Source organism: Sorex araneus, chromosome 2 (genome assembly GCF_027595985.1).
Source record: "Sorex araneus isolate mSorAra2 chromosome 2, mSorAra2.pri, whole genome shotgun sequence".
Lineage (NCBI taxonomy): Eukaryota > Metazoa > Chordata > Mammalia > Eulipotyphla > Soricidae > Sorex > Sorex araneus.
Genome location: NC_073303.1, coordinates 158,032,727 through 158,055,787, shown reverse-complemented (window position 1 = coordinate 158,055,787; position 23,061 = coordinate 158,032,727). Strand labels below are relative to the sequence as shown.

General features: G+C 36.6%; 1 protein-coding gene across 1 annotated transcript in view; it reads left to right on the top strand.

Moving 5' to 3' along the window:
* ZPLD1 (zona pellucida like domain containing 1) overlaps nt 1-23,061 on the top strand; it is a 43,483-nt gene that overhangs the window by 330 nt on the left and 20,092 nt on the right. Inside the window, exon 2 of the mRNA XM_004606738.2 lies at nt 20,874-21,094. Coding sequence (XP_004606795.1) covers nt 20,874-21,094 — 221 coding nt within the window. The remainder of the gene's footprint in view (nt 1-20,873; nt 21,095-23,061) is intronic.

Sequence of the window (23,061 nt, the reverse complement as noted above, 5' to 3'; positions counted from 1 at the left end):
TGTAAAAAATATTGGCTGGTGGATGATAAAATTGTGAGTGACACTAATGTCATTCAAAATTAATTGAATGATGCCTAATTGATACCCCTTTCCCCCCCCCAAGATAATTTGGACTTTCAAAACTACTTATAAGCTAATAGGTTTATTTAGGAATAATGCTTAATAAAATGATTTTTAAAATATTATGAATTGCCCTAAAATATTATTTTTATGAAACATTGGTCATGACCAAAGTACAAAGAGACTATTTTTAGACTGCATTTTAGAACACATTTCATAGTAATAAGCCAATATTGTGACAGACATGATGTTTGATATATTGATGGACATGTCCAACTGGCTCCTGAAATCTGTACTCTGAGAAGTCAGTCAATGTTTCACTTAAGTGTTCATAATTCTAGATCAATGAAATAGAACCACAATGAAACATTCATGAAATAAAAATTAAACAATCTAAAACCACTTTCCCCAGTATGCCATGTCAACTGAAATACCTTCTGCTATGTTCTATATACCTCAAAACAAATAATACTCATACAGTTGGAGTATTGCAGGGCAAGTATCTGCCTGCAGAGAGCAATCATAGAGCAGCATATAGCAAAAGTTATGCAGTCAAATGTGATATTTTTAATTTATCTGAAGAGAGGTGATCTAACTTTTCCCAGAATAAAGGTCTGAGTGTGAAGCAATGTCTTAATGACCTGAGATTGTGTATCTAAGCAATTGGCAAATTTTGTAAAATATGATGTCAGAAATGTCTAAAAATCAGTCTAGAAAATATTCAGAGGCAGTATTATTAATGATCTTAAATAGAACAATGCAGGTTTTGAAAAATAGTTTATTAAAAAGTTTTCAAATATAAACAAGCAGAAAGATTCAAAAGAACACTCATGGTGATCATTTTTTCAATTTATAAAGTAGATGCAACTGTGAAATGTGTTTTCAAGATAAACAAAAGCTAGTCCACAAATAGAAGAACTTGACAAAAACATTTGTCAACTATAGTTTATTCTAAATTTACTTGGAAATTAGGGTTAGCATCAGTGTTAGTGTATTGACTTCATCTAGTGGAAAAATTAATGCATTTTATGAAAGGAGATACTATTGAAATTTATAGCAAGATTTTCTCTGATGTTAGGCCACCACTATCCACAGCCACTGAGAGACGGGATGCTATTTTCCTTCTGTTTATATTTAAACCAGATGGATTCCAGGTCTTTGAGAAAGACCCAAATCAGGAAGGTGAAGAAGAATCTCTCTAGTTTTCAAAGGAATTTACACATATTCTAAGGACAGGAAGATGTAATTGCATTTGCAAGGTTTATAATTTAAAAATGCACTGAGAAAACAGGAAAACAAGTTGTCTCTTATTTTCAAAGGGGAGAATTAAGTTTCTTATTTTTAATTAGTATTTCTTTGTTTACATGTTAGCATTCATAATATTGTCCAGTATAGGCAACAAATATCCAGATTTTATAATTTTGCATATGTGTGTGCACATACACAGAAACATTGATGGAATTAAGATGTACATTAAAATGTACATTAAATCTGCAATTCAGATACATTAGAAGTCTCAAGATACCCTTCAAGTTGATACGGGTTTTCAGCACATATTTGCAGGTTGTTAGCAGAAGGCACCAAGGGAGAAAATAAAGCCTAAAGGTTAATTGTTTACTACCCTCTTGACTTGAAGCTTCTCTTTGACATCAGAATCACCTTCATGTCATGAGGAATCCCAGGAACTGCTCAGAAACCAAGCAATGGGTTAGAATGAGAATGAGTCTGGCAAAAAGAGAGGGTCTATCTAAATGCAAAGCAATGTTAATAATGAGAAGAGTAATCATCTCACCCTATCTGACCTTCACTGCTTCCTGACATTACAACTATCTTTAAAAATTTTTATGACATTTATTCTTGAGCCAAGGGAATTACCATGGTCTAATTCATTTTAAATTTAAAGAGGTATTGCTTTATTTTAAAAATAGTTAACTCTTTTGTACTAAAGAAAATTGCTCAAAAAAGAGTTGTTCGTAAAAAGCTTATGCACCACAAAAGACACAGTGACCAGAATTCAAAAGCAATTTACAGAATGGGAAAGGATATTCACCCAATACCCATCAGATAAGGGGTTGATATCAAGGGTATATAAAGCACTGGTTGAACTCTACAAGAAGAAAACATCCAACCCCATCAGAAAATGGGCCAAAGAAATGAACAGAAAATTTTCTAAGGAAGAAATATGAATGGCCAAAAGGCACATGAAAAAATGCTCTGCATCACTAATCATCAGGGAGATGCAAATCAGAACAACCATGAGATACCGCCTCATACCACAGAGTATGGCACACATCCAAAAGAACAAAAGCAACCACTGTTGGAGAGGATGGGGGGAGAAGGGGACCCTTCTACACTGCTGGTGGGAATGCTGACTGGTCCAGCCCCTTTGGAAAACAATATGGACGATTCTCAAAAAATTAGAAATTGAGCTTCCATTTGATTTAGCAATACCACTTCTGGGAATATATCCTGGAGAAACAAAAAACTATAGTCAAAATGACATCTGCATTTATATGTTCATCACAGCACTGTTTACAATAGCCAGAATCTGGAAAAAACCTGAGTGCCTGAGAACAGATGACTGGTTAAAGAAACTTTGGTACATCTATACAATGGGATACTATGCAGCTGTTAGAAAGGATGAAGTCATGGAATTTGCATATATGTGGATCAACATGGAAAATATCATGCTAAGTGAAATGAGCCAGAAAGAGAGGGACAGACATAGAAAGATAACACTCATCTGTGAAATATAGAACAAGAGAGTAGGAGACTAATACCCAAGAATAGTAGTATATAATACCAGGAGGTTGGCTCAATAGCTTGGAAGCTGGCCTCACATGCTGGGGGAAAGTCATCCCAGATAGAGAGGAGAACACCAAGTAATATGCGATTGGAGATCCTGCGTGGGAGGGGAGATGTATGCTGAAAGTAGACTAGAGACTGAACAGGATGGCCACTCAATACCCTATTTGGAACCCCAACACCCAAAAGGAAAGAGAGATATCAAATTGGAATGCCCCGCTACTGAGGCGGGGTGGGGTGGGGGGGATGGGACTGGGGAGGGTGGGAGGGATACTGGGTTCATTGGTGGTGGACAATGGACACTGGTGGAGGGATGGGCTCTTAAACGTTGCATGAGGGAAAAACAAGCAAGAAAATGTGTGAATCTGTAACTGTACCCTCACTGTGACTCACTAATCAAAAATAAATAAATTTTAAAAAAGAGTTGTTTGAAAAAAAAAGAGTTGTTCAAATGGAAGGCACATTAATTTAGAGTGCCAAGGAATTGGTTAACCAGAGTGAAATATAGATAAATATTTTTGTTCCTGTAATTAAAGAATATCTTTTGAACTTAGCCCCTTTTGGAAGAGAAGATTAGAGCAAATAAGGGAGTAAATAAGCCTAAACATTTAGGCCCTTGAAAAGGTCCTTAATAAGAAATGCACGACTAAGGATAAATTTAATTTATGGCATTAAACATGTTGAGACTGACTCTTCCTTATGGTGAATTATGGTGTATGTGAGTCAGTGACTTAACTTGTCATCTTATATTTTCTGTAAAATAATACTAATAAAGAAGAGTAAAATAGGTTCTGTTAAGTGAAGTCTAGATACATTGCATAATTTTTTTGTTATTCCTACACAAAAAAAACCCTTACATCCATTTAATTCTCATTTAATGATGGAAAACTGTAGGATTGAAATGTTCCAATATTTCAAAGCTAGCAATTGTTAGATTACAAAACTAAGACTCTAACTATCGAACCATGGTTCCTTAAAATAAACTATGAATCCTAAGTTTAAAATGAAGTATAAATGTCAAATCACAGTGGAAAGTACTACATTAAAAGTCATGTAGTAAGGAAATATCATATGAAAATGACATTTATTTAGCCTTTTCAGGACTCGCTTGACTAAGGAAATACTTTCCTATACTGCCTATAAATATTTACGTGAACACAAGTGTTAATCAGGAAATTAGAAGATCCCTGATTTAATTACTAGAATTGGGTGAGTTAACCGAAATGAACTGTCTGTTCTTGTGTTAGGCTTTGGTCATCCTCTGTACTGACCTGTGTCCCATAACAATGAAGAGAACATGAAATAACTACCCCGGAGAATATATTATAGTCCAGTAAGTAATAGGAAAGGCCAGTTCTCCTAGCTTTCTGTATCATGCTACTGTTTTAGTCTCCAAGTTGTCAGAAGGATGCCTGCTTTCCGATTTGCACCTGTGACTGCAATTACTAAAACAGATGAGGCATAAGAACTGATCCAGGCAGTTGTGCTGATCACAGCCTGATTAATCTGCAGTGATAAAATGGAACAGCAAGAGGAGCAATTAGTCAGCAAATTTCAGTGACTGAGAAATTCAGGGTCCATGTCCTTGTATTTTGATATTTAAGTTCCTTGTTTCAGGACTTTATTTTTTTGTTTTAAATTTCCTCTGTTCTTGTAAACTCGGTTTGTCTGGTTTTTGTTGTGGTTGTTGTTTGTATTTGTTTGCTTGTGTTGCTTTTTTTTTTCTTTTTGGTTTTGGAAGTCACATCTGGCAGCACTCGGGGTTGTCATTCCTAGATATACTTAGAGGACTATGACATGATGGGACTCTAACCCAGGCTTCCACATGCTTCCTTGACTTTTACTTCCACTACTTGACCCCTAAAACTTTTTGTTTTCCTTTACTTGCTTCATAAAGATGACCAAACTTTTCTTGTTCTAAACAATGTGGTAACAAGAAGTATTACTATATAAGCGCAATGTTTGCCTCAGACTGCATATGGATTTGCTACAACATGAGAAACAACAGCTTGCCTTTGCTAACGAGAAACAGATGTGGAAAACTGAGGCCCCCCTCAGAACCTGTTCAGTACTGGAAAGAAGACCGCTCTCCTAATTCACTTTAAATTGCTCATCAGCTGCTGGAATTCTGTGAAGATGAAATATCAATACCCCTCTAGGACTTCTTGTTCTCATAGCACCCAAGCTCAGTATTGTATAAAAACTTGTTAAGAGGAAAAGTAACTTTTAAGAAAATGACTTAAAACAATAATGTAGCATCTGTTCTCTAAGCAAATTTCAGTTTATGGAGTATACTGAATACTACTGCATTCATTTTACAGAGATAGACATGGGAATGACATAAAATTACTCTTCTAATCTGCTAAAATTGCATAAATTAGTTTTAAAATATCTATAAGTGTCCAGGAAATAAGTTATTTTTAGCTGAGATTTCTTTGCCACTACAAAGTTATGTGCTCTTTAGTGTACAGAAATGGTCCCTCCTTTTGTGTTATTATTTTAAAACCAAAACCATTATTAAAATACAAGTGAACTCTTATTCTCAGGAATAACGCATCTGAACTGTAAGGATATCTCTCTGCTTAAAACACTCAAGTGTTCCCATCCCACAACACCAATGTTTTAGAGTGCCTCGGGCATAATATCACCTCTTGAGCCAAATGTCCACATCCTGCAGAGACTAAATGACCATCACCTCAGGCTGTGTTTCTCGAAGAGAATAGCACATTGAAATCCCATGAATTAAAAATACTGAAATCTGGATCCCACCTTCAGAGATTATTTTGGTATAATTGTCACAGCTGTGGCCTGGTTTTCAACTGTGTCATTGGGCATATTAGAAAGACACCAACCATTTAAAAGCCTATCTGGGTGGTTCAAATAAGAAAGAAAGTTGGAGGACAGGTGAGATTGTGCAATGATTATGGAACTTGCCTTGCACACTGCCAGCCCCTGTTGAATCTCTGGCACTGCATGATTCCCTCACCACTGTCAGGAGTGACTCCTGAGCACAGAGGCAATCATAATCTCTGAACACTGCATGGTGTGGCTACCAAACTGTTTAAATAAATAAATAAATAAATAAATAAATAAATAAATAAATAAATAAATAAATAAATAAAAAAGAAATGTTTGAGAACTTCTGATTTCAATCAGTGGTCGTCAATAGCTGGTTCATGAACCTGTGCTGGTCCACAGTGTAGAAAGGTTGAAAATCTCTGCTGTACCTCAGTGGTTATAACTACCTGGTCTGTGGACAGATATGCAGGGCATGAGTCAGTCTGATGGTGTAAAAACATGTGAGAATACTGGTTTAAATAATGAGTTCATCACTGAACTTAGTATAAGATCCAAAATATGAAATAACCAAACACCCAGCTATGGATATGGATGAATGGATTAAGAAGCTATGATGTATATATGTATGCAATGGAATACTATGCAGCACCACAAAAGAACAAAATCATGCAATTTTTGTAGCATGAATATAGCTAGAGAATATCATGCTGAGTGTCGTCAGAATAAAAGGGAAAGATACAAAGAATCTCTCTTATATGTGGCACTTAAAGATACACAGTGAGACAGCAACAAAGCTCTCAAGAAAACTTAATAGTGGGACTCATACACACAGTCGTTTTGAGGAGAAGGTGAGAGGGAGTGGAGAGGTAGACAAGGAAATTGGCGATGGCTGTGGGGTCAGAAATATGTTCATCAGAAACCAGTAAGAATACCTATTGTAAGCCAAAAGTAAAACAAGTGAACAAAATTTAAACAAAGAAAGGGGTGGGTATGTGGAGATAATTTTATTCCCAATTCTTGACAACTGAGCATAAAAGTACACTTCCTGGAGCCTGGTCTCCCAAAGCCATTCAGATAAGGAAGGGCATCAGACATTCCTCCCTTTTACAATTCTTTTGTATGTCTCTCTCTATCTCTGTCTCTCTGTCTCTTTCTTATATCTCTTATTTATTTATTTATTTGCTTTCTTTGGGGGGTCATACCCAGTGATGAACAGAGATTACTCCTGGCTCATGCACTCAAGAATTACTCCTAGTGGTGCTCAGGGGACCATATGGGATGCTGTGAATCGAACCTGGGTCAGCCACGTGCAAGGCAAACGTCCTACTTGCTGTGCTATTACTCCAGCCCCTATATCTCTTTTTTAAATCTAAAATTCTCACTCCTTCATAGTATGTCATATACATAAATATTTGGTGGAACTGCTTAATCCCACCAGAGGCAATTCATTTGGGGGCTCCCTTCCATCCTATGTCAGCATACATAGTTGATCTGATTATGCAGGTCAGTTTCATAAGAGACTTGAAACACAGGTATCACTTGGATACTTGTAAGAAATGCAAACCTCAGGCACTGTTTTAGAGCTATGGAATCTTAGTCTACTTTTTAATGGTAATATATTAGCATAGTATGTGTAAGAAGCACGAGATAGAGTCTGGAGTCATATTATCATGATTTCATAATAGAGGGTTTATGCCAACGCAGCAGAATGGCATTTGTTTGCAGCTCATGAGAACAATGTTTAGGAAATCTATCACTGTTAAAAGAAAATGATTAAAATTTTATTATTAATAATGAGGAAAGATATTTTTTGACAAGAATAATGCATTAAAGGTTAACTATGAAAACAAATAGCAAAAAAATCATTAATTTTATATTATTTAATGGGTTGTATTTTCTCAATTAGAATTTGGAAAATAACTGACATTAAGGACTTTAATGTTTGCCTGAAACTCTGAAAATAGTAATTATTATTTCCAGCAGTTAGCAGTAGCACTATAGCACTGTCGTCCTGTTAATCATTGATTTGCTTGAGTGGGCACCAGTAACATCTCCGTTGTGAGACTTGTTGTTACTGTTTTTGGCATATCGAATATGGCATGGATAGCTTGCCAGGCTCTGTCGTGCAGGCAGGATCCTCTCAGTAGCTTGCCAAGCTCTGCAAGAGGGATGGAGGACCCAGGTTGACCGAGTGCAAGGCAAACGCCTTACCCACTGTGTTATTGCTCCATCTTAGTATGAAACCTTACCAATTGTGTCCATATTGTTGATATAAAGAACTTGATATTTAAAGATTAGAAACAATTTTTGTGAAATGATTTAATTAAGTGTACGTTAACCAACATTTCCTGAGTGGAATTTTTGGCCCTATGGGAAAAATTAGAGTTTTTAAAGACTTTGTAATGTAATAGGAAGCAAATATCAACTTCCGCATACTAACTAAGCATTACAGTATTACAGTAGAATCCTTGAAGTTAAGGTGATGTGGGTTATAGTAGGAAAAAAAAGCCTGATTAAGCAACAACTTAGATATTCTTTTTTTTGTTCTCAGTGTATATCACTTTGTATTGCATTGCTCTCATGGGCTTCACATATATCAATATTTTTATAATTTGTTGCATATTTGCTTTTCAGAAAGCATGTTTTCCTCACTTCCAATTCTCTAAAGGTTAAAGCCATATTTCCAATTATGTGCTCTACATTTCTGCTTGAATACCCTTGTACTTGTACTTACGTCCTTTAAATATGGAGTAAATAATTTCCCTTTTTTTCTTTCTTCCAAACACCTCTACTCTGCCAAGACTGGTTGTATATACACTGTTGCATACAAAGTTTTATCATATAGGTACAAGCTGTATTGTTGTTTGCTGGTTTTCCTCTGTCTCTGCTGATCAGTCAGGAGCTTCTTGGACTAAAGGACTCTTGCAAATGTTTTGACCTTTAGAATCTAGCACAGAGACACATATACAATGATTAAATATCTTTTTTGAATATTTTGTTAATAAGAAGTTCTACAACGAGATGGCATATGTATTTCTATGTTCATTGCAGCACTGTTTACAATAGCCAGAATCTGGAAAAAACCAGAGTGCCCCAAAACAGATGACTGGCTAAAGAAACTCTGGTATATTTATACAGTGGAATACTATGTAGCTGTCAGAAAACATGAAGTCATGAAATTTGCATATAAGTGGATCAACATGGAAAGTATCATGTTGAGTGAAATGAATCAGAAAGAAAGAGACAGACATAGAAAGATTGCACTCATATGTGGAATATAATGTAACTGAGAAGTACAAGTTGGCAACGATACAACTTCTGGCAGATATCTCTCTGGACTTAGTTACTAAAATACTAAATTACAGAAACCCAAAACTGAGAGGCCGCTAAGTGTGGTCACTCAACCTCATACCTCTTCATCCTCAGCAATGGAAAACAAATTATCTAATGCTTCCTTTTCAGCAGGTCTGACTTTAGGGGAGAGACTCTCCAAACAATAATAGTGAGTTTTGTTGAAATATTGTATGCAATCAAAGTGAAAGTAAAGTGAAATTTATTAGTTACACAGGCGGGGGGGGAGCTTAGGGTGGGGGGGCTAGGAGCGTGGGGGGGTTAGGGGTGTGAGGGGGTGGGGTGGAGCTATACTGGGATTCTTGGTGGTGGAATATGAGCACTGGTGAAGGGATGGGTATTCGAGCATTGTATAACTGAGATTTAAACCTGAAAACTTTGTATCTTTCCACATGGTGACTCAATAAAAAATTAAAAAAAAAAAGAGGTTCTACAACGATCTTCAACTTGGAATGCTCTTATTGATTTTATTTGTTCAAATACTATGCCTCTCAATCTTCATTCACATTAAAACTGACCTCAAGAATTGCTCTTGTAATACAGATTTTCACTTTTTCCATCAATGGTAAAGGAATATTTTGAACTGCTATGTATGTAGGTCTGGAGCAATAGCACAGTGGGTAGGCATTTGACTTGCATGCGGCCAACCTGGATTCGATTCCTCCATCCCTCTCGGAGAGCCTGGCAAGCTACCGAGAGTATTCTGTCCGCATGGCAGAGCCTAGCAAGCTACCTGTGGCATATTCGATATGCCAAAAACAGTAACAACCAATCTTACAACGGAAACATTACTGGTGCCGGCTTGAGCATAACGATGAACAACCGGATGACAGTGCTACAGTGCTATGCTGAAATGCAGATACAAGTCCTTAGTACAGATTTTGGGAAATGCTATATTTGTTAATATTATGGAATGCGTGTGCAAATATTTTGAAGAATTACAATTTTACCATGATTATGAGAAATATTTTTATTTTTATTGATTTAGTGAATTAGGTAGTTTTTACTGAACAAACCATTGCTTAGAAAGATGTGAAGAGGAAATAAAAGAGAAAAATATATGCTCAAGAGAGAACATGGGCTTCACCAGAATTACAATAAAAGCAAGCAAAGACGCATGGAAACAAGCAAGTGAGTTGCATGTTCAGGGAACATGGACTTGAAGAGCAATCCAGGAAATAGTTTTCAAAATTCTTAGGCATAAGGGTCTTATGACAAGAAAAACATTCAAATTATCAAAATTGAGATATTTTCTACCTCAACTGGATTCTTTTCAATTTCATCAAGCTAAATGCAAACTCATTGAGAAAAAAAGAATATTAAGATATATACATGATAGATATGCGAATGACATAGTGCAGATATGCCAACAGAAGGTTAAGAGAGTTTTTAGTAACTTTAGTTTTGGTAAAAAGTAAAGTTTTTTGTTCATAAAAATGAATACACCTCCTTATTACTCCATTTACATAGTAACCATATTTTATCGAACCCCAAATCGGACATATTTTTGTACATGATGAGAAAGATGATTGACAGAGTCACAGATTATTTATTATTTGCATAATTTTAGAAAATACTAAACAGGAAATTCTAGAGCCTGGTAGAGGAGTGCAGAACATTTCTTCCTTGTTTCCTAAACCCTGAGCGGTTGGGCGTTTGCCTTTCAAGCGGCAGACCTGTGTTCGATTCCTCCGCCCCTCTCGGAGAGCCCGGCAAGCTACCGAGAGTATCGAGCCTACTCGGCAAAACTTGGCAAGCTAACTGTGCGTATTGGATTTGCCAAAAACCGTAACAATAAGTCTCTCAATGAGAGATGTTACTGCTGCCTGCTCAAACAAATCGATGAGCAAGGGGATGACAATGACCTGCTTGACAGGGACTATATTTTATTTTATTCCTTTGAAAAAGAAATTGAGAAAAATATTAATAGAAATTCGTATTTTGGTAATATTATTGCAAATAAACTTTGTAAGAAGATTCATTTAAAAATACTGTCTTTAAACATTAAACAAAACAATCAAGCATTTGGAGAAATTTGCTTCTTTTTTTTTTCTTGTCTTTAGCTGGTACATTTTTTGGGTTGTTTAATGCTACAGAGTATTGTTTAAAGTGATGCTGCAATTTGAGCCACAGATTAAACAATAATATACAAAAACTTAGTTGTTGAGAGCAAATATTTCATAACTCTGAAAATAAATCTCTATTTTTGGCAGAAACTGACCTTTGGCAACTCGCAGCATCATTTTCCCTCTCACAGTCTCACAAATGAAAATGTGCTAAATGGATGACTTTAGTATCTACAACCGGGAAAAATATATTCCTTGGAAGGGACAGTGAAGCATCTTTAGAAAACTAGGTTAAGATGTATTTGAACAGATCTCTTTTCTTATACTGCAAAAAGTCTTTAATTCGCTATTTCTTCAAGTGGGATGTTTGTAGCAAAATTCACCTCCACTGCAGAGGTTACAAGTCTTTATCTATAAAGCAAAAAGTAGAAAGAACAGAACTGCCATTGCCTTTGTTATGCTACTTGGAGCATGAATTAATTCCTTTCAAAAGATGAAGTTAAAGTCCTGCGTTGTTTTAAACCAAATAGAATAATCTTTCTCCATTGTGGCATGTTTATCAGTAAGTATTCTCTCCAATATATTTATGATATGTCAAGTAGTTCAATATGCAGGTGCTCTCTATTACACTGGGCATTATGCAAGTTTTTGCTGAACTCTCTAATACTAAGAACTTTATTTGGGATTAAAGTAGGTACTTTGTTATTCCCTGGGAGATTGTTTTGTGCTTAAATGTTTCCTGATCATGCCTGTGTCCTTGCCACTGTGCTTCACTCCCTGCCATATACTCTGAGTGAAAATTCTAATAGAAACAAACTATCCAACTGACCACCTGTCCACCACTTTGCACATTATGTCTTTATTCATGTTATCTTCTTTGTATTTTCACTTTGCCACTCTCTCGCTTGTTTGCTTTTGCTTTGTGTTCCATCTGATAGTGCTTAAGAGATGACTCCTGAGTGACATTTTTGGGGAGCATGAAGTTCCAGGGATAGGATTCAGGAGGCTCTCATATGCAAAGCATGTACTCCAACCCTTGAACAATCTCCCTTGCCAAATTTTTTGCACCCTTACGTTCCTACTGTTATATCAAAATCAGCTCAATACTTATCTACCCTAGAGAGCCCAGAATGCTGTTCCTTAGAGATAATTTGGGTGAGACTAGTTTTCTATTCCACTTCAATTCTCTCTTCCCAATATTCTGTCAATGTAGGTAACATCTGTCTTCTTTTTTTGACTACTGTGTACTTGAGAATAAGTAGCATTGTTTTGTGAATCTTTGATGTAATCACTGTATCACTGTCATCCTGTTGTTCATTGATTTACTCAAGCGGGCCCCAGTAACGTCTCCATTCGTCCGAGCCCTGAGATTTTAGCAGCCTCTCCTTACTCATCTTTCCCAATGATTGGAGGCTCTATCAGGGTCAGGGAAATGAGACCTGTTATTGTTACTGCTTTTGACATATAGAATACACCACAGGGAGCTTGCCAGGCTCTGCCATGCAGTTGGGGGAGATAAAAAAAATGATGTTTACAGTCAGTAAGTTAGCAGGATGGGCTTGAGAGAGAGAGCACAGGGGTTAAGGCACTTGCCTTGCCTATTGTCAACCCAGGTTCCATTCCAGCATCGCATAAGGCACCCTGGGTCCTGCCAGGGGCGATTGCTCAGGGCAGAGCCAGAAGAAAGCCCTCAGCAAACTGAGTGTTATGCCAAAATCAAATAAAAAAACAAACAATTTTTTCCCTAAACACAGTAGTACTGTCATCCCATTATTCATCAATTTGCTCGAGCGGGCACCAGTAACGTCTCCATTTTGAAACTTGTTACTGTTTTTGGTATTTTGATATTAGGTATTCAATTATTTGCTATAATATACTTAAATATTTTCTGTGATTAATTATGGATTAATTATCCCTTGGAATGTATTATTTAATATAAAAAGTCCCCTACTTTTCACTTTCAATTTATTATTTTATTTTATTTTTAAAATTTTTATTGAATCACCATGAAAAAGTTACAAAGCTTTCAGGTTTAAGTCTCAGTCATACACTGATTAAACACCCATCCCTTCACCAGGGCACATGTTCCATCACCAAGAACCCCAGTAGACCTCCCATCCTACCCGTTGCCACCCTCCGCCTGTGTGGCTGATGATTTTCACTTTAATTTGATTACATTCAATATTTCAACAAAAAACTCACTATTATTATTTGAAATTTCCCCCCAATAATCAGACCTGCCTAAAAGGCATCATTTGATCATTTGTTTTCCATTGATGAAGAAGAAGAGCATATGAGGTTTTGGATTTCTGTTATTTTAGTAATTAAGTCCAGGGAAAATTCTGCAAACTCATACCTCTGTTTAGTGGGCCTTATAATATGGTGGTTGCCTTGCCACCAGGGAAAGGAAGGGCCAAGAGAGAGAAACCTTTCCCCTCCTGGGATGGCATGGGGCCATAGCTTAGTTCATCCACTTTCAATTTATTTAGAGGACAGCTATGCAAATAAATATTTGATTCTAGGTAATAAAGCAGCATTTGATTGGGAATTGTTGGGAAAGGACAACAAAATGTGACCTGAAGGGAAGAGGAGTTAATTTGACAAGAACTGAAGGTAGAAGAAGCATTCCAAGTGAGAGAGAGGGCACTGATTAAAATCCTTGTATACACTGTATTGGACTTTCAAAGAAGTGAAGCAGATAGAGGCTGGCATAGCATGTTGGGGTAGCATGCTGGCCTTGCATTCAGTCAGTTAAGTTTGATTCTATCACCACTTATAGTCCCTGCAGTCTTGCTAGGCGTGATTTATGAGTCCAGAGGCAGGAGTAAGCCCTGAGTTCTGCTCAGTGTTGCCCAAAATAAAAAAAACTTTTTTATTTGAAGCAGATGTAGATTATACGAGTGGAAGGGAAAGAGAAATGAGGGTGCATAGACAAAGGAAGTGGCAGATCTCAGAGTTGTCAAGAACCTGGCTCAATAGCCAACTTGGATTTTATATTCCACAGATGAGTGCAATTCTTCTATGTCTGTATCTCTTTCTGACTCATTTCACTTAGCATGATACTTTCCATGTTGATCCATTTATATGCAAAGTTCATGAGTTCCTCTTTTCTGACAGCTGCATAGTATTCCATTGTGTAGATGTACCAAAGTTTCTTTAACCAGTCATCTGCTCTCAGGCTCTCGGGTTTTTTTCCAGATTTTGGCTATTGTAAACTGTGCTGCAATTAACATATAAGTGTAGATGTCATTTCAACTGTACCTTTTTGCCTCTCCGGGATATATTCCCAGCAGTGGTATTGCTGGGTCAGGAATATAAAACAACAGAATGGGAGACTAACACCCAAGAATAGTAGAAATAAGTACCATATTTGCTCCATGGCTTGGAAACCGGCCTCCTATGCTGGGGGGAAAAGGCAGTTCAGATAGAGAAGGGAACACCAAATAAAATGTGGTGGGAGGACCCGCTCAGGATGGGAGAGGCATGCTCAAAGCAGACTATAGATCGAACACGATGACCACCCAATGCCTCCATTGCTAAACACAACACGCAAAAAGAAAGAGAGAACAAAAGGGAATGCCCTGCTACAGATGTGGGGTGGGGTGGGGGCAGCGTGGGGGGGTGGGAGGGATGATGGGGTCATCAGTGGAGAACGGGAACTGGTGGAGGGATGGGTATTCAAGCTGTGTATGACTGATACACAAGCACAAGAATATGTAAATCTATATCTATACCGTCATGGTAATTCATCAATAAAAAGAAGAAAAAGCACCAAAAAATATATTTGGACTTTGGATCCATTTACAATAGGACTTGTATAGTAATGGAAGAAAGACAATGCCAAGAAAGTGTATCAGTTCTTTAACCCCCTTACTCTCAGTGTAGCGTTTAAGAGATTTGCATGAGACACAGAGCTACAACATGGGGTAAGGTCCATGGTCCCTGAGCACAGTCAGGTGTAATCTCTGAGAATTATCAAATGTGGCCTAAACTCCCTCAACCACCGCCCCCCACAAAAAAAAAAATTAAGAGATTTTCAACCTTAGTTTGCAAATGAACATTTCAGATGAAAAATCCACCTGGTGTCTGAACACGTGTGTGTTTTCAATGTGACTTTAGCTTCCGCCTTTGTAATTTAACATTGCCAGCCATGACTGGGTTGGGAAACCCTGAGGATTTTGTGAGCTGGACCGGTCAACGTGGTCTAACTTCGACCAGCTAAAGGCTCTCAGGTATCTCACAACTTGTATTTTCAGCTCCTCCATCTCCGGGCGAGGCAGAGCTAAGCACAGCTCCTCGAGGCTTCGCAGAGCACTTGTCCTCCAGAGTGTTTAATAGCATCTAGGAAGGCTACTACAGCCGTCCCTGCTCAGCTAAAAATACCAACCCTAGAAACAAAGAACTCCAGTTCAAACAGTTCTGGCTGTACATTATCCCCCTACCAACCAGGCAAGCCTCAAGCACAGTCAAATGTGCTTTATTCAGCATTTTTATGCAAAAGTTCACTGGATGGTTTAAGAATAGGATATAAAATTGCCTATTAATGATAAGAATGGTTCCAAACTACTTCTGATGTGTGTGTGTGTGTGTGTGTGTGTGTGTGTGTGTGTAAAATATTCTTTGGAGTACTGGATGGCTCAACCTATCTTCATGGTTGTATGTTGCCAAACTTTAGACAATATGTTGTTTGGATTCAGACTGAAAAATAATTTTCCTTTATGTAGCAATACATTATATGTGCAATGTATATAATGTTACTATTTCTGCGTTGAACTCAATATTGCACTAGAATTCAAACTTTATTATATATAATTTTATGTGCTAGATAATGTGAATTATTTAAAGTTTTACTATTTTCTCTCTTTTCTGGTTGTGTGCTTCTTCTTACAATTAGCCTGTAGTGACAATTTCTGAGAATGACAGGAATATGTTTGTAACACAGATGTAGACAGGAAGAATAATGATTTAAGGAAAGGAGCATATTTAAAATATAATACTAACATCATTCTTTTGCATGTTGTTGCCCAGTTTTGCCAGCACCATTTGTTAAAGAGGCTTTTCTTGCTCCACTTCACATTTCTTGCTCCCTTATCAAAGATTAGATGGTCATACATTTGGGATTGTGTGTAGGGATATTCCACCCTGTTCCATTGGTCTGCAGTTCTGCGTTTGTTCCAGTACCATGCTGTTTTAATTGTTACTGCTTTGTAGTAGGATTAAAGACCTCAACATCAGACCACAATCCTTAAGGTACATCAAACACAATGTTGGCAAAACCCTCCACAATATTGAAGCTAAAGGTATCTTCAAAGATGACACGCACAGTCAGGTGTAATCCCTGAGAATTATCAAATGTGGTTGATCAAAGATCAACCAAATGGAAACAGAGATAAACAAGGGACTATATTAAACTAAGAAACTTCTGCACCACAAAAGATAGTGACCAGAATACAAAGACAATCTACAGAATGGGAAAGGATATTTACCCAATACCCATCTGATAAAGGGTTGGTATCAAGGGTATATAAAGCACTGGTTGAACTCTACAAGAAGAAAACATTTAACCCCACCAGAAAATGGGGCGAAGAAATGAACAGAAACTTTCCCAAGGAAGAGATATGAATGGACAAAAGGCACATGAAAAAATGCTCTGCATCACTAATCATCAGGGAGACACAGATCAAAACAATCATGAGATACCACCACACACCACAGAGTATGGCACACATTCAAAAGAACAAAAGCGACCGCTGTTGGCTAGGATGTGGGGAGAAAGGGACCCTTCTACTCTGTTGGTGGGAATGTCGACTGGTTTAGCCTTTTGGAAAACAATATAGATGCTTCTCAAAAAATTAGAAATTGAGCTCCCATCTGACCCAGCAATACCACTGCTGGGAATATATCCTGGAGAAACAAAAAAGTATAGTTGAAATGACATCTACACTTATATGTTCATCGCAGCACTGTTTACAATAGCCAGAATCTGGAAAAAACCTGAATCCCCGAGAACAGATGACTGGTTAAAGAAACTTTGGTACATCTATACAATGGAATACTATGCAGCTCTTAGAAAAAATAAAGTCATGAACTTTGCATATAAGTGGATCAACATGGAAAGTATCATGCTAAGTGAAATGAGCCAGAAAGAGAGGGACAGACATAGAAAGATTGCACTCATCTGTGGAATATAAAATAACAGAGTAGGAGACTAACACCCAAGAATAGTAGAAATAAGTACCAGGAGGTTGGCTCTATGGCTTGGAAGCTGGTCTCACATGCTGGGGGAAAGGCAGCCTGGATAGTGAAGGAAACACCAAGTAAAATGTGGATGGAGATCCCGCTTGGGAAGAGAGATGTGTGCTGAAAGTAGACTACAGACTGAACAGGATGACCACTCAATACCCCTACTTGGAACCACAACACCCAAAAAAAGAGAGAGAACAAAATGGAATACCCTGCCACAGAGGCAGGGTGGGGGGGATGGAATTGGGGGGTGGGAAGGATACTGGGTTCATTGATGGTGGAGAATGGGCACTGATTGAGGGATGGGTTCTCGAACATTGTATGAGGGAAACACAAGCATGAAAATGTGTAAATCTGTAACTGTAACCTCACGGTGATTCACTAATTCAAAAATAAATAAAATTAAAAAAATATATATAATACTAACAATGGGTAAAGGCACTATCATGTATCTCATTATTTCACTGTGGATTCATTGTCTGGATGTTGCAATGTAGTGGGTTGTGGAGAGAGTCCAGCAGGTAGGATGCTTACCTTACACACAGCTTACCTGAGTTTAATCTCAAGCACCCCATTAGGTCACCCAAGCTCTGTCAGGATTATTCCTAAAAGCAGAGCCAGGAGTTAGCTCTGCCTACAACTGAGTGTGGTCCTCAAACTGAAAGAAAGTTAAAATTAAAAAACAAAAAACAAAGTAGTTTGTTATTTGGTAATTTCTACATAATATGTCAAGATCTATAAGAATAGCAGGGCATCAATAAAATGGTTAATTAAAAACAGACACTAAGCTCAGTGAAATGAATAATTATTGAAGAACTTAATGAGAAGGTGATATGGTTAGATTCATACATTAAAAGATTTATAACTAGAGGGAACCACAAGAGAAAATAAAGCAACCCCTTTGGAAGATAAGAAAATATTCTAGGAATAAAAATCATAGTAGCTTGAGTCAAGATCTACCATGTAGTTGGAGAAAAATAAATAGGTTTAATATATTTTTGAAAGTTGATATGTACTGAAAAACCATTTATCAAAATTAACTCTATTATTAAATAGAAGTTATCATTTTAAAGACATTGGTACTTTTGATACAGTGATAGTGTGCTAACATATTTTGAAGAGCTGTGAAATTGTTCCCCTCATCCATATACATAGTCTTATAAACAAATGTTACTGCATTAAAAATGTAACCTGCTTAAATTTTAAGAATAACAAAGATATGGTTGCATTTAAACAGCATTATTGAATGTAACGAAAGATAGTCTCCCAATTTTGAGTGGTTATTATTTTCTATGCTAGCAAATGTGCTTTATGATGGATCCATTTAAATTTTCCACTAAAAAGTGAATTTTTTGTTCTCTTTTTGTAATAAGTGTAAACTTATAACCAAATAGAAATTTCCATCCTGAATTATTTATTTTTATAACACTTTTTTAGTAAATAAAATATCATAATAGAGCAAAAATATTCCAACTACCTCAAATGCTGATTACTTTGCTCTTAGATTAAAATTGTGTTATTTAGAAAATTAAGTCTGTGTTGAACAACAGTAAATGACATGCATGAATTACTTAGGTGAATATCCTATTTGTTTACCAAAATACATTTATTTTGCTTTCATTGTCTTTTTTGAAAATGTCAGAATCCTTCCTCTAAATTGTTTAATAGATTTCTGTTTGTTCACACATTTTGAGATTGTTTCAGATTCTTTATTGAAGTATTTAACAGTGTGAAAATGCAGTAAGTTTCCTGGCTTAAATTTCTACACTGTGTAGCAAAGTACCATAAAATAAGGTAACTTGAAATGACAAAAATTGGTTCTGACAAAACTCTGAAGACCAGAAGTTCAAATGAAGGTGTCAGCAGGGCAAATTCCCCCCAAGAGTTGATACTCTGGGTAGAATTCCTCCCTGATCCTTCCTTGCTTTTAGTGCCTTGATGCCAATCTTTGGCATCTTGTGGCTTGTAGCTTCTTCATTCTATTCTCTCTGTAAACGGGGCATTCTTTTTAGCCCTTTTCCCTCACATGACATTCCTCTTACAAGGACATCAGTCATACTGGATTAGAGACCCATCCAAGTCTAGTATGACACCTAAACATTGTATTGCAATGACCCTACTTCTGAAAAAGGGTCCTGATCTAAGGCACTGAGGTTAGGATTTATTTATATTTCTATGGAGGGCGCAGAAAAGGATAATAACTCAAAATAATTCCTAAAACTAATAAAAGTAAAATGGTCTTGGGGTTGGAAAGATAGCAGAGCAGGAAAGGTACTACCTTTTCATGTAGTTTACCTGAGTTTAATCCCTGACACCCTATGTGGTCCCTTGAACACTGCCAAAAGTGATCCAGGAATAATCCCTGAGTCCTCAAGTACCTGTGTGTAGCCCAAAATTAAATAGAAAAATAATTCTTCAACTGGGAATATATTTATCTATCAAATTATTTATTTTCTACACATATTTATTTCTTTGCATGTAGGAAGATAACTCGAGACTTAGATAATTAGGGTGTGTTTGTGTGTGTGTATGTATACAAGTGGCACTGTGTTTATTTTGGCAAAGGTAACTTCATTTGTCACTCACAGAATGACTCATAGAATTCTGAAAAAAGCAATTTGTCCTTTGAAGTTTTATGCCTAGTCCATTAATTTGACTGAGTCCTAATGATAAGAAAAATTTTCTTAAATGTAGGCTATGCAGTTTTGCTTGTAAGATTTGCACACTAGCTTTTTCATTTTCTTTATCTATGATGTTATTTTATAAAGACAAAATGAAATGAAATTCATTCCACTGCATGATTTTGACTCTTTATTTGTGATAAAATGGATTATGAAATACTTAAGTGCTCTACAATATGGCTCAGGATGAATGTTTTTTGAAATAAAATAGATTTTATTTGGAGGTTTTGAAGAAAAGGAGGAAGAGAAAGTGGGAGAGAGTGGAGAGTAAGGTGCTCAAGAGAGAACCCAGGCTTCCCCCAGGGTGGATGGAGAGAGCCCTACACACATCCCAGCATTAGACATGAAAGCATAAAAGTACACATCTCAAGAGGGGTGATGTAGGAAATACATGTGCTTGGGTGTGCGCAAGCAGCACCTGGGCTAGGGTCGCATAAGCGCCAAGGTCAGAATGAATTTTAATAGTTTTTTTCTGTATACTTGGAAAAACAATCTTTGGTACAATTTTTACTATACTATACAAGTAATCTGAATAATTCAGTATCTCTAATTCAGTTTACTCAGTAAAATGATTTTTCCCGCTCAGCTTTCTAATCTTTGACAGTATACTCAACTACAATCTACTGCACATTGAAAGAAAACAGGCAAAAAAGTTAACAGAGATAAACTATAATCTTCCCAGTCTCCTAAGTAGCTACTTTCCCAGTGGCTTACACATGGATTATGGAGTATTCAACTAATGGAATGAGTACAATAGTTTCACTATTGATGAGGTCAATAAATACCTTAGAGGATGTTAACATTTCTTGTTCCCTTTATTGTGCTCTTTGACCTATTTTTTTAAAAAAAATATTTATTTTTATTTCAGCTGAAAGAGACATCAATGTCTACTGTGGGGTGCAGGCCATTACAATGAAGATTAATTTTTGCACAGTCCTTTTCTCTGGTTATTCTGAAACAGATCTAGCCCTGAATGGAAGGCATGGGGATTCCCACTGCAGGGGATTCATCAATAACAACACCTTTCCTGCAGTGGTCATTTTTATCATCAATCTCAGCACCTTGGAGGGCTGTGGAAACAACTTAGTGGTAAGATTAGTGTGAAACCGTGTGCTATGTTTGAGATCGTAACTAAGAAATCTCCCCATTCTCTGAAATAATATTAATCTATCTTTCAAGAAAGAAACCCAATAAAATGGAATAAGTCATTTGCCTTTGAATTCTTGGGGCTTATCTCACAACCAATAATTTTATTTTCCTATAATGTTCCTGTTTATTGTAGCCAGCAGTTAAGGGTCCTGAGATTGTCCATTCTTCACTAAATAACACTATTTTTGTATGCGTGACAGGAGTGAATATTGTTTTACAATGTATCATTACCTCCTTCTTGCTACTGTGGAGGTGTCTTGATACACATTTATTTTTTTCCCCAGTGAATTTGGCAATGGATTCTTGGACTATGACTTCTTAGTGACCTCATTTAGAAAGAAAAATGAAATAGACAATGGGAAATTCAAAACGTTCTAGATTTTGTGTCTACTCTGGAAGGATTCTCATTACTGTTCTGTAAAAAGGCTGTCAGCACTTCTGGTGTGAAATTCTTCACTGTGTGGAACTGTCTTTGAAATTCAAAATGCTTATTTTACCAGGTCTTATCTATGAAATCCCAGTAACATAGTCTCTCTAATCCCTGTGAATAGCAAAACTACTGTTTCAAATATTTCCATTTTTTGTGAGAACACCTGTCTACATTTACATATTTATTTATATATTACACATCCAAACTAGAATTGCAAAGAATTGACTGACCCTGGAATTAAAGTTAATCGAAATAAAGATGTTCTGATTTGGGGGATACTTATTACTTAAAATTCATCTGGTACTAGTTTTCATTTTACTCACTAAATAGAATCTTTCTGGTAAGTCCTAGAAAAGACAAAATGATATACAATGAGCATAATCACTAAGTCCAATGAGGAAGGAAAAATTGATGTTTGCACTTCATAAATTCATAGTTGGTGTTAGGGGAAGGCTTGGTTATAATAAAGGTGGAATATCTGAGACTTGGCGAGGAATGGGAGATAGGCTAAAGAGGTTTCTTTGAATATTCTTCCTTTTTTTCCCAGAGGGAAGTTAGAATATTATGTCTATGACCATTTCCAAGTCTGCACTTTGGGCTATTATTGACTCTTTTTATTAAGAACATTCATTCATATATCCAAGTTATGCATAGAGAAATTATGAATTGAACCTAAGGGAGACTGATGCAGGCTGATTATTATAAGTCTGTGTTTCCTTGGGAGGGGAATTCCTCATGGAGAATAGTAGAATCTCCTCTTTTTTCAGTATACACCTAAACATTTTTGAGAGGGAGCTTTATTCTCTAGATTTTCTACCTTCAACCACAGAAAAAAAAGGCAAAAAGCCGTAAAAGGCACCTCTGTGTATAAATGTCTACATGAATGCACACACATATACACTTTATACAAGTTTTAGAATTAAATTACTGTTATAAAAGATTATTTTATAAATCTAGTTAGAATAGGTAAGTACATATAGTTTTTATATATGTATATATAGTCAAAAAAGGTATGTTTATTGAGTCAATCAGGCAAGTATTGAGGAAAGAGGAAGATTTGCTTATTTTTCACTTTTGCTTTAGGTATTATCAATTTTGGATTATGCTTTAAGAAATCTTCATGAGAAGTGCTGGAGTGATAGCACAGCGGGTAGGGCATTTGCCTTGCACGCAGCCTACCCAGGTTTGATTCCCAGCATTCCATATGGTCCCCTAAGCACCGCCAGGTGTAATTCCTGAGTGCAGAGCCAGGAGTAACCCCTATGCATCACTGGGTGTGACCCAAAAACCCAAAAACAATTTTAAGAAAAAGAAATCTTCATGAGAAGAACATAAGATAACCAATGCATCAATGGATTGGAATAAAATGTTTTTTATTAGTAAATATTCTCACTCTGCTCATGAGTTCATTGGACTATTGTCTTAGCTTTCCCTATATATTTTTAAACTCATGCTTAGACTGAATTTTATTGTTGAA